This window comes from Aythya fuligula, chromosome 3 (genome assembly GCF_009819795.1).
Source record: "Aythya fuligula isolate bAytFul2 chromosome 3, bAytFul2.pri, whole genome shotgun sequence".
NCBI classification, from domain to species: domain Eukaryota; kingdom Metazoa; phylum Chordata; class Aves; order Anseriformes; family Anatidae; genus Aythya; species Aythya fuligula.
Genome location: NC_045561.1, coordinates 119,175,142 through 119,187,593, shown reverse-complemented (window position 1 = coordinate 119,187,593; position 12,452 = coordinate 119,175,142). Strand labels below are relative to the sequence as shown.

Sequence of the window (12,452 nt, the reverse complement as noted above, 5' to 3'; positions counted from 1 at the left end):
CAGCACAGAGACCTGGGCCCAGCAGGGAGAGCCCAGGCCGTGCCCCCGGGGTGCTGCCAGGCCCAGAGCCCCCGTGCTGTGAGGAGAGGCTGCGAGAGCTGGGGCTGCTGGGCCTGGAGCAGAGGAGGCTCCGGGGGAGCTCCCCCATGGCCGTCAGTACCCGCAGGGAGGTGCGGAGAGGCCGGAGCCGGGCTCTGCTCAGCGCTGCCCAGGGCCAGGCCCAGAGGCCCCGTGCCCACGGGAGCCGCTCCCGCCGGTGGCCGGGCCGGGAGGGGCGGGGCGGGGCGGGGGGCGGGGCCACGGCGCGGGTGCCGCCGGGAGCCGAGTGCCCGCCCCGCCCCGCCCCGTCCCGGCAGCCCCCGCGGCGGGCAGATGGCGGCGGCGGGCGCTGAGGAGCGGCGCGGGGCGTGGGGCGCGGCGGGGCCCGAGCGCGGCCCGGCCCCGGCCCCGGCCCCGGCCCCGGCCCCGGCCCCGGCCCCGGCCCCGGCCCCGTGCCGCTGGGCTCGCTGCTCAGCCGCCTGCCGCTGTCGGCGCCCCCGCCGCGCCGCCGGACCGCCAGCCAGTGCAAGCCGGAGCCGCCGCTGCTGCGCACCAGCAAGCGGACCATCTACACCGCCGGGCGGCCGCCGTGGTACAGCGAGACCGGAGCGCCCGTGGACGAGGCCTTCGTCATCGGTGGGCCGCGGGCCGGGCGGGAGGGAAGGGGGGAGGAGGGGGGCCGGGGCCGCGCTCACGGTGCCCGCTCGCCCCAGGGCTGTGCGGCGGCAGCGCCTCGGGCAAGACCACGGTGGCGACGCGGATCATCGAGGCGCTGGACGTGCCCTGGGTCGTGCTGCTCTCCATGGACTCCTTCTACAAGGTGAGCGCGGCACGGCACGGTGTGACACGGCACGGCGTGACACGGCACGGCATGGTGTGACATGGCACGGTGTGACACGGCACGGCGTGACATGGCACAGCACGGCGCGGTGCTGAGCGGTGCCGGTGCCCGCAGGTGCTGGACGAGGGGCAGCAGGCGCTGGCGGCCCGCAGCGACTACAACTTCGACCACCCCGATGCCTTCGACTTCGAGCTGCTCGTCAGCGTCCTCCGCAAGCTCAAGAAGGGCAAGAGCGTGAAGGTGCCCGTGTACGACTTCACCACGCACAGCCGGCGCCGCGAGTGGGTGGGTGCCGTGGGCACAGCTGGGGGCATGGGGAGGGATCGGCTGGGGACAGTGGGCATGGAGGGGGTGTTGCTCCGTGGGGTGTGGATGGGGGCTGAGGGGGAGCATGGAGATGCTGGGGTGGTCGTGAGACCGGGGGGCACCGTGGGGAGAGCCCTCAGTGTGAGTGTGGGCAGGGCAGGAGCTAGGAAAGGGATCGGGCAGAGGCTGGGGCTTCTGCAGCAGGGACTAGGGGTGATGATAACGGCCCGTAGGGTTTGGGGGATGTAGGACAGCTCAGGCAACGAGCACCCGGTGCGGGTCTGGGGTGATGTGCTGTCCATGCTGAGCATTGGCTGGTGCAATGTGTGAAGGTCCTGTAACGCCTGTCTCTCCCCAGAAAACCGTGTATGGGGCAAACGTCATCGTCTTCGAAGGCATACTGGCTTTTGCAAACAAGGAGCTGCTGAAGGTATTGCTGCCTGATGCGGCTGGCCACCCGCTGCAGGGCGCAGCACAGGGGCAGGCATGCAGCAGGGTGCTGCACGGGGGGTGGGCACGGTGCTGGGCTCCGGGGGGCTCTCAAGGGAGGGGTCGCCCCCTGCTTGCCGGCACAGCAGCTCTGTGCTGGAGGTGCTGGGGAGGCAGCGCTGGGTGCTGCTGCTGCGAGGGGGGACACAGCTGGCCAGGCTGTGCCAGGGGGAGCACGCGGGGGGTGCCGAGGGGGTGTTCACTCCTCCCAGTTTTCCAGCTCCTGGACATGAAGGTGTTTGTGGACACGGACTCTGACATCCGGCTGGTGCGGCGCCTGCAGCGCGACATCATGGAACGCGGGCGCGACATCGTGGGTGTCATCAAGCAATACAACAAGTTTGTGAAGCCGGCCTTCGAGCAGTACATCGAGCCGACCGTGCAGGTTGCGGACATCGTGGTGCCCAGGGGTGAGATGCGCCACGTTGGCTAGAGCTGGCCGCAGGGCTGGGCTGGTGTCCTGACCCGTCTTCTCCGTTCTCCTGCCAGGTGGGGAGAACTTTGTGGCCCTGGACCTCATTGTGCAGCACGTGCACAGCCAGCTGGAGAAGGTGAGGGGGAGACTGATCGAGTGCTGAGAGCTTGGGGGAGGAAAAGAGAGACTGCATACAGGAGGGAGGGTGGGGCTGCCACAGCCCTGTGCTCTCTGGGTCTCAAAGTCGCCTCTTTACACAGCTCAGGGCAGACTGAGCTGCAGTGCAGGGGCTGGGACATGGAGACAGGACAGCCACAGCACTCACGCTCTGGCCTCACTCTCCTGCTGTACCCCTGGTCCCAACTAGCTGCTCCTGATGTCACCCATTGCCACCTCTCTTGTCCCTGGCATCACCCAACACTCCAGCCTTGTCTCCTGCATGTACCCAGTGGGGTTCTGCACCCAGCCCCAGGAGAAGGGGTGGGAGCTCGGCTGGGGCTGCTGGGGGCTGTGCCTGGCTGGCGCAGTGACCAGACATCCTTTCTTTCCCCTTTTGCCGTGCTGAACCACTCTGCTGTGCCACCCAGCGTGAGATCACTGTCAGGTACGTTGGGGACCCTGCCATCACCTGCTGTTCTGTGTCTGCTGCCTCTTCTCTGTCCCTCCTGGCTGAGGTTCTGCCGGGATGTCTGAGCGTAGCTGCTCTTCCTCAGCCTCAGAGGTGGCTGCCGTGCATGCAGCTCGTTTGGAGCTGGCTTGCTCTGGCTGCAGGCTCTTACACAGCCTGTCCCACAGCAGCTACACTTGGTTTGTGTGACTGGCTCCCTGCGCTGCTCCTGGCCCTCTCCGGAGCATGGCTCTTGCCCTGAATGTTGGAGGCTGCCCCATTCTATGGGAGTGGAGCCCTGGACAGTCTCTAGGATGTGATGTGGGCAGCCACAGCAGCACAGTCCTCTCACTTCATTGATGTGACAGCCCTGTCCTGGGGAACCTGGCAAGGTTTTGCTTTTGGAGCTGCTTCTCCTACTGCCTGGGTGCTGGCAGAAGCTGCTTGTATGGGAGCAAGCTGGCAGCTGGCTTTGTGGCTGGGGGAGGCTTTTTCCTCATTTTTACGCCGTGGTGCTGGTTTGGGATTGTGTATCTGGCACTAGACATGGGGCTCTCCGTGGGATCAGGGCACAAAGACCAAGCCCTTCCTGGTGTCCATGCAGTGTGGCTGGGAGGAGCTTTCCTTCATGGCAGCTCTGTGTGCGTGAGTTGCGCAGCTCTGATCGCTGCTTTCTTGTTGCAGGGCAACTCTGGCCTCTGCCCACCAAGGGCAGCCCCTGCCAAAGACATTAAGTGTCCTGGAGAACACGCCGCAGGTGCGGGGCATGCACACCATCATCAGGTAAGTCCCAGCCTCCTCTGGGGATTTCATTTGTGTTCCTCCCAGCAGGACCGTTCTTTAGGATCACACTACAAAGCCTGGTCTGAGTCTTCCGATCCCCTGCCCTCAGGTCTTCAGGTGCGGGTGTTTTCTTGGAGCAGAACTGCTGAACAGGGCTGCTTCCAGCTTACAGAGGAGTTTTTGGTGACAGACTTTGTCTGCCCTGGTGTGACTTCCAAGCCACAGGCAGGTTTTTCTTGTGATAAGAGGACGGTTGGGCCGGATGATCTTGGAGGCCTTTTCCAAGCTCTGTGATTGTATGAGAGGGGGCTGGGTAGCACTTTCCTACCTGCAGTACAGCCCTGGGAGCTCGGGGCGTGGGGCGAGCTGCCGTTGCTGCCTGTCTCCCAAGGCACTTGCTTTTATAGCCAGCTAATGGAAGGGGCCCAGGTGCTGCTTCTGTGACTTTGCCACTCAGTTGATCTTTTCATTCCCCGCAGATGCTTTTGCTTTTTCTAGGTGACAGTAACATTATTGTAGAGTCAATAGCAGAGCAGTGTGGGACCGTGTTACTGCTGTTGCAGGAGCTACAAGCTCCTGCATGTATTCCTGTCACCGTCTGAAGCCCAGGTGCCTCGTCCCTGGGCTGTGGACTTGAGTAGTTCTGCGTTCAGGCCCAGCTAACGGAACCGTGGAGCAGGTTCTGCTTTGTCCCTTCAGCATCTCCTTCCTCCCGTGCTCCTCTTTGTGTCCTGAGCCGATTGCTCTAGCTCATCTGTCTGTGCTCTCAATGGTAGGTGAAGGTCACAGTGAGATCCTGGGGGAACAGCACCTCCAGAGGCAGAATGTTTGCTTGCAAACGAACAGTTTCCCTTTATGCTGGGGTTCTGCAGGAAGAGAATAATGCAGGTCTTTGTCTCTAGCCTTCCTGCGTGCACAGGCTTTGGCACAGATCTTTTACTTGCTCTTGTGCAAGAGCTGACAGCATTGCAGTGATGTGTGCTGCTCTCAGACATGAGCCTGGCCAGCCCGTTAGCAGCGTGCAGGTGCCAGGCACTGAGCAGTCGGTGTTCAGATGGAGCGCTGCCCTGGGCACGCCTCGAGCCCATCTGTAGCTGTTGCTGCCTCTTCCTTCCTGAGGCTGCCTTCCCTTGGCCTTGCTGGGAACGGGCTGTTGTCTGGGGCGGTTCTGCCTGTATGCCACAAGCATCTAATAACCGTAATCTGCTTAGACTTAGGAGTTTGTTTAGCTGCCCTGGGGAGGAAGGGATTGGCCCCTGCACGCGGCGGCTGGAGCGCAGCAGCACCGCTGAGCTCAAGTTGCCCTGACAGCGCCGGGCTTCCCGAGCTGCTGGGGTGATTGGCAGGGGAGGCGGACTTTGCCTCTTCCAGATGGTAAAATGAAAAATCCCACACTTGGGAGGGGTGTTGACTTGGCCTGTCAGCCACCCCCTCAAATCCTGCTGCAGCCCACAAGAAAGCAAGGAGAACCGAAGCGGTGCTGCTGTTAAGAACTGTTTCACTTGAGGAATTCTGGTTACAAGTTCCTGTGGTCAGTGGTAGCTGTGCAGCTGGTATTGGTGCCTGTAAGTGATCACCTGGCAGCACGCTATTGCTGCTGCATAGCTCTGGTGTGACGTGGAGTCGTTAATGGTTGAGGGCTGTTGGCACTCCCTTGGGACCCCCGCGCTTTGCCCTGCCCCAGTGGCACTGCTCCCTGCCCGCTGGGGCTTGCTGGGCCTCTGCTGCGTCGTGTGCTCACCGGGCGGTCTGCCCTCCTCCAGGGTGCCCACACCTCTGTGCGTGAGGTTCCTGTGCCTTGGCAAATCCGACTGCTCACCTTTGGTCTGGCTTCGGGGGCTGTGGTGCCACAGCACCAGCCCTTGGAGCGCCGGCGCTCCCACCAGCACCGCGTTTCGGAGCCTCTTGGCTCACCGGAGCTGGTGCCTGGGCACGCACCAGGGAGCTGTCAGCCAGCTCTTCCCTCCAGCCTCCCTTTTTCCATTCTGCCTTTCCCGGTGTAGTTCCCCTGGAGACAGCCTGTTGGGCTCAGCTTGCCAGGCTGCTGCCGGCCAACATCGTTTCCCTGTTGTTCAACACTGGGGGCTCCCCTGCACTTCAGCCTTCTGTCTCTGTGTGCCCTCCTGGAAGACTGCCCTGTGGCAGCAGCTGAGCATCTCGCTGAGTGCAGGCATGGCAAATTCAGGCTTGGCATCCTGGGGAGAAGGAGTTTCCAGGGCAATCATTGTGCAGAGGCGGAGACTGAGAAATGGTCCTATATGTAGCATAGCGGGGTAGTTTTAGTTGTGTTCAGGCTGAGGGTGGACACTGTAATAAGGTCATCTTCCAGCTTACAAGATGCTTCTGTATCAGGGCCAGATCTCCGGAGGCAACGGGAGCATTTCATGCCGTGTGTCAGGACTCCTCGTGGCCTGAATGGGTCCCAGCAGCTGCGAGAGCCTCCACAAAACTGCTGCCGTTCACGTACTGCAGGAGGAAGAAGGATGTGAGGATCCTTTTTATTGAAACCAGTGCCTTCTGGGGGTGTTTCCTCACACATCCCTCGCAGCGTTCCTGGTCAGTCTGCCCAGCCGTGTCCCGGGGTGTGTTGGCTGAGCAGATCTGCTCGGTGCAGCACAGCTCGGTCCCGGAGCCGCGGGGACGCCTGGGGCATCCTGCTGGTGCTGGGTGCCCGGCTGTTTGGGTCGTGGCTGTCGGCAGGCGGTGCCATGGGACCAGCAGTGTGCACGTCTCTCTGCCCTGTTGCACCTCGGGCTCTCTCTGCCACAGACCTGAGTTCCCCTCCCCTTGTTTGCCTCTCGGTACCCACGTCACGCCTGGAGAGGCTCCAGGACGTGCGCTGGCAGTGCGGGCTCAGGGGCGTGGGTCAGCTGCTGCTCGCTGGAAGTTTGCTCCAGCTCCTGGACTTTGTGCCCTGGCAGGACGTGCTGTCCCGTGTCGGAGCTGCTCTGGGAATGTGTGGCTGCAGGCGCTGCAGTGTGGGGCAGAGCAAAGCGTGGCCCAGTCCCCAGGGCAGCTGCAGTGCTGGAGAAGGGCGCTTCAGGCACCGCGCTGAAACCTGCCTGTGCTCTGGGTTCCTGGGGACCCGAGCGTGTGGCTTTGTGCTGCAGACACTCTGACCCTGAGCACAGCCAAGGCTTCCTGCGAGGTGCTGCTCCCCGCAGAGAGGCTGCTCTGCACCGTCCCCTGACAGCCCTGGTTAGCCTGATCTTGGGAGCTGGCCTGGTCTGGGGGTGCCGGGCTTGGGGTGCGCTGCCTGCGGGCCAGCTCCTGCCTCTGCTGAGCACTGCCCGGGTGATGGCAGGAGGGGTCCCAACCCCGTAACCTCACCCAGGTCTGGAGCAGGGCAGGTCGTGTCCCCTCCAGGAACGCTGCGCAGTGCCTCCAGGCAGAGCTGGAGGAACCAGAGCGCTGGTGGCACAGAGGAGCTGCTTGCAGCATCTGTTCCCTGGCACTCCTGCAGGTCAGGGACCCCTTGGGGCTGCCTAAGGGGTGAATGGACGTGGTGCAAGGGGTCCTGGGGGCAGCTGGCCACGAGAGGCAGCCCCACGGAGGCAGAGCTGTGCTGGGAGCCCGGGCGGTGCTCAGGCTCCAGGAACCCGGTGGGCGAGCGTGCGGTTGAAGCACACCCACGGGGGGGTGCGTGCAGACCGCCCCCTCTGAGGAGCTGCCAACAGCCACCGTCTTTCTCCAGATCAGCACCCATTTTCTCCCTTCTCCTGGGACTCTCCTGTTGTCCCAGGGGCTGTTGGAAGCATCCCCGTTGGTGCCCTTTTCTGGTCCCTTTTGTGGTCAGTGCGAGCTCTCGGGTGCAAGGCACCCAGGGCTGACTGCAGAAATCTCCTGGTAGTAGCAGCTGCTCATCCTTGTGTGCAGCTCCCGTTGGTGGACTGTCTGTCATCCTTGCGGTGCGATGTGAGAAGTGGCAGATGATGTCCTAAAATACAGAATAAAAATACCCAATATCCTTCTGCCTTTTATGGGCCGTTGCCAATTCCACCCCTTCCATCTGGTAACTGGTAAATATCTCTTAAGACTCCTTTGTTCCTTATGTTATAAAGAAACACTGTGGGTATATGCAGGCTGTGTTGTTTTAGACACAGGTCATGGAAGAGAAAACCGATTTCAGCAGCTCCTTACCCACAGTGCTTGCTGTCAGTCTCCCTTTTGATTGTTGTTGAGCCAGAAGCTTGTTCTTGACGATTCTCTGGTAAAATGACACTTGGGTTACAGCCCGTTATTGATGCTTTTGTCAAAGCAGCCACAGCCTGCACAGGATTTAAAGGGACATCATAGGAATCTTTATGGTCACAGTTCAAACTTGTAGTAAATCTTGTGTTCCTGGTAACTGGCCTCTTGGTGTACTTACTTTTCCTTCAGGCATTTGGCACTTAGAAAGGTCTCTGGACCCTTCTGCCCAGGGAAGCTGTGGGTGCCCCATCCCTGGAGGTGTTTAAGGCCAGGTTGGACGAGGCCCTGGGCAACCTGATCTGGTGGGTGGCATCCCTACCCATGGCAGGGGGTTGGAACTGGGGGGGGCTTTGAGGTCCCTTCCAGCCCAAGCCGTTCTGTGACTGGAGGTGCTCTGGGAACAGCTTGTCTGACAGCCGCCCTCTGAGAAGTGGGGCGGGGGCAGCCCTGCCCCAGGGTTGCTGAGCAAAGTGCGCACACGCCTGTGTCATTGTGCTTTGTGTGCTGGAGGTGCTTATGTGCCACGTGAGGTAGGCTGTACCGCATCTGTGTGCTGACAGGCAAGGTGCTCTCGGTGAGAAAAGCCGTCCCTTTTTCCCTCTGGCACGGGGATTAGCGTGTGTACAACAGAGTTAGCTGGCTTTCCTCCTCCTGACGGAGAAGGGGAGATCTGTAAATGCGCAGTCCTCTTGTGTTTTTATTCTTTGTTTTGCTTTCTTTCTTCCTTCGTTTTACTTGATTTCTTGCACAACACTTCAGTGTGGTGATGCGGTGTTGCCACACGCTTCGGGGCTTGCCTGGTTCCGGGCAGTCGCTGCTCTCTGGGTGGGTAACCAGAGAAGTGTTGTGAGTGTGTCAGAAGCTGCTGCCCATTGATGGTGTCAGGTAGCTCAGCTGCTCCTGGCCGTGCTGAGTCCGGTCCCCTTCCCACACAGGTGCCTCAGGAGCTGGCGTCTGCTGTGCCGTGGTCAGTGGCAGCAGTGCTCGTGTTACACCCTGAGCACTACCCGGCAGGACTCCTGCAAAACACTGCCTCTGCTCCTGTGCTTCTGCTGCCCAGCAGCTGGTAGTGCTGCTGGCGTTGTGCTGCACCCTCCGTCCTCTCTGCTCCTCGTTATAGCTGCTGCCAGCACAGCAAGGTCCTCGGTCTCCAGCCTCACAAGCCTTGCAGCAGGTAGAGGTGGTGCGCAGAGCAATTAATGCTGCACCTCCACGTGCACTTCTTGGGCACCTGCATCGTTCCTGTCCTGGGCCATGATGCAGGGCTGCTCCAGGCTGACTTTATGCTAAATAATTCCCTCTCTGTTGTTGCTGCTTTATTTCCTTCTCTAATCCAGCTAGCCCACCGTGCAACTACCTCCGAGCTGTCTCCCCTTGTCCCTGAGCAGACTGGGCAGCATCGTGCAGCACTTCGTGCTCTCTGCTTGGTCAGCTGCAGGCTTCGTGTCCACCCTCCAGGGGAACTGAACACCCCTGGACCGTGCAGTCCTTTCTAGACCATACCCTGCAGCTTTGGCAAGCCCTGAAACGTGTTGCTGCTTCCATCTGTGCTCTAGGCTGTGTTCTCAACCGAGACATTGTTTGACCTTCCTTCATCTTCCAGGGCTGACGCTCCCCTGCCCTGTGTGCCTGCTGCCCCGACACACCAAGGGCAGGGACTGGCGCAGTTCCAGCCTGCTGGAGGTGTGGTGCTGAGCACTTCTGGTGTTCTTCTTGCTGCCCCTCCTTACCGCTGGCAGCATTGGTGCCAGCACCGGCTGCTTGGCACTGGCAGAGCCTGGTCTCTGACCTCCCGATCAAGCCCCTGGCACAGGGCTCTGGGCGCCGTAGTCCTGTTGACATCCGCCTGGAAGGGGAAGGTGCCCAAACCTCCGCAGCTCCCCTTTGGCTTCTGTCATCCTTGTCATTTCTAGATCATGGTGGATCTCTGAGAAATCAAGCTGGTTTGCTTGCAGTGGTTTTTGAGGTTATCTGCTTGTTTCAGTAACAAGTCAACAGCTCTGAACGCTGTTTATAACTGGCTGAATCGAATTTCACGTGGAGGTGATTGTCTGCTGCAATGGACGTGTTTCTCCTGGCAAGGGAAGAGCCCCAGGACTTGGCTCTCCCAGCCTTCCTCGCCTGTGTGACAGCAAGGCCACAGGCTCCTCGGTGCCCATTCGCTTTCTGTTTAGGGACTTGGAGTCACCCTTTTCTTATTTTCCCCTCTTCCTGCAGGGCTGCAGTCTGAGGGTCTTTGACCTGCAACCGACCCAAGCGGGTTTCCTTTCTGCAGCCAAGGCTTTTGGAGGTGTCTTCCCGTGTCCTTGGCCAGAACAGCATGGAGGCAGTGCTCCTGCTGCCGTCCTTCTGGGGCCCTTTTGGGGTCCCCCTGGCTGGGTCTGGTGGTCCCATCTGCCCTGGCAGCTGCTGACGCCAGCCGGGCTGCAGCTGGGGGTGCAGTCTGTGCCCCCAGCACCTCGCCAGGGCTTGGGGTCCAGCTCTGCCCCTGCCGTGTGCCAGCAAACCTCCTGCTGTGCCACGGGTTGTGCCGAGATGCCTGCCTCATCCCGGCAGGCTGGGCAGCGCTCGCTTCCACCCGCTGTGTCCCAGCTCTGTCCCAGCTGTGTCCCAGCTTCCACCCGCTGTGTCCCAGCTCTCCTGGCAAGGCCCCTCCTGCACGGCTGCTGGTCGCTGCCCAAAGCAGCACCCGGAGAAGCTGCTCCGTGCTGGGGGGTTAGGAGAGGGTGGGAACGGTGCCTGAGTGCTCTCCAACTTGAACAGTCCCTGGGGAGGTCTCCTCAGGGCATGGTCTGAGCTGGGGACTGGTGAGCCTCAAAGGCCTCTGGCTGCTCTGTCCTTGTCCCCTCCTTCCCTCGCTGGCTGCAGGGGGGAGCAGGGGCTCCACTCAGTGCCCGCCTGTCCTCCTGCAGGAACAAGGACACGACCAGGGACGAGTTCATCTTCTACTCCAAGCGCCTGATGAGGCTGTTGATCGAGCACGCCCTCTCCTTCCTGCCGCTGAAGGTACGCCAGCACCCCTCGCCTGCAGCCCTGTCCCTGTTAGGTGCTGGGGGCCCCCAGGGGCCGGCTTTGCCCACGCTCTGCTCACCTCCCCTTTCTGCAGTCGGTTACGGTGGAGACGCCCCAGGGGACGACGTACGAAGGGAAGCGATTCCACAGGCAGAGGGTGAGATGTTGTCCTGGCCCTCTCCTCCCTGTGGGCACGCGGCTGCCCCGTGCCTGGTGGGGACTGACCGGGAAATCCCGCTGGCCCCAGCCTGGTGCCGTGCTGCAGGGCTGCCCGGGCAGCCTGTCCCCCATCCCACAGTGTGAGCCCGAGCACCATCGGGCTCCACGGGAACTGCAGAGCCTCTGGAGAGCATCTGGGCCCTGAGCTGGGGCCACGGCGGCACGGCAGAGCTGGGCAAGGGCGGGCAGGACGGGTGTAGAGAACGTGGGTGTGAGCTGCCCTGTGGGGACGGTGGGGTCTGCTGGGCAGAGAGGGGCCGAGTCCTGCCCCCCACCCTGGGAAGGACGCGTGGGAGCTGCCGGAGCTGCTGCTCTCTGCACAACTGAAGGCAGCGTCCCCCTGCCTCGTCCCAGATCACCGGCGTGTCCATACTGAGAGCCGGGGAGACCATGGAGCAGGCCCTGACTGCCGTCTGCAAGGACATCCGCCTGGGCAAGATCCTGATCCAGACCAACCACGACACCGGGGAGCCCGAGGTGAGCAGCGCCGCAGCCCCGGCACCGAGCCCCGGCAGGGCCGCGCCGGGTGACCGCAGCTCTCTCCCCTCAGCTCCACTACCTGCGCCTGCCCAAGGAGATCAGCGAGGACTACGTCATCCTCATGGACAGCACCGTGTCCACGGGGGCCGCGGCCATGATGGCAGTGCGCGTCCTGCTGGTGAGGGGCCGGGCAGCGGGGCTGGGGGCGTGCAGCCCACCCCTGGCCGGGCTCTCACGGCTCTGTGCCGCAGGACCACGACGTGCAGGAGGACAGGATCTTCCTGCTGTCGCTGCTGATGGCGGAGATGGGGGTGCACTCGGTGGCTTACGCCTTCCCTCGCGTCCGCATCATCACCACCGCTGTGGACAAGAGGATCAATGAGGAGTTCCACATCATCCCAGGCATCGGTGAGGGGGGGCTGGTGCTGGCCATGGGGGCAGCCCCCCACCCTGGCAGCGCCGCGGGGCCCTGCCCTCACCTCGACCTCGCTCTGTCCCCATCTCCTTTAGGTAACTTCGGGGACAGGTACTTCGGCACCGACGCCCCTCCTGCCTGCTGTGAGAGCGAAGCCATGGACTGCTGAGCTGGGCGGCCCCCGGGAGGGGCGCGGAGCCCCCAGCCCCTGCACCCCTGCGGCTGGGGCTCTCCTCTGCTGCCGGCCGGCCCCGGCCCCCAGCTGCCACACCGGAGACGGGGGTCGAGGGCCTGGTCCCGCTGTGGCCTCGCTGCGCGTGGGCAGGCTGCGCCGCTGGGATCTGTATTTATTTGTATTTATTGCGAGCAGCTGCCCGCCTGGCCCTCCCCGCGGGCAGCCCAGCTACTTGAAAACCATCAGGGATGGGGGGCTCCCGCCGAGCCCCCGGCTCCCCCCGCTCCCACACTCCGCTGCCGCCCGGCCTGGGGGCTGGGGGGGTCCCGGCCCCTGGGGGGGGGGATTTGGGACCCCACCGCTCCCCCTTTGCATTCCAGCCCCGCGGGCGGCGGGGGCCCAGCCCCCCCCCGGGACCACGCAGCCCCGCCGCTGCCCCGCTCCTTGCTCAGGTTTTTCCCCCGGTGGCGGGGGGGGTGC

The 12,452-nt window shown here is 62.6% G+C and overlaps 1 protein-coding gene across 1 annotated transcript; it reads left to right on the top strand.

The window, feature by feature from the left end:
- Positions 1-494: 494 nt before the first annotated feature.
- Positions 495-12,367, top strand: LOC116487550 (uridine-cytidine kinase-like 1; the record flags this gene model as incomplete). The annotated part of the gene is made up of 14 exons (XM_032184547.1): positions 495-675; positions 753-859; positions 995-1,165; positions 1,545-1,616; positions 1,896-2,085; positions 2,165-2,226; positions 2,678-2,694; positions 3,382-3,480; positions 10,584-10,677; positions 10,778-10,840; positions 11,257-11,379; positions 11,453-11,560; positions 11,634-11,790; positions 11,893-12,367. Coding segments are annotated over 14 exons (1,518 nt in total), but the record flags the coding sequence as incomplete, so codon positions are not given.
- Between the last annotated feature and the right edge of the window lie 85 nt (positions 12,368-12,452).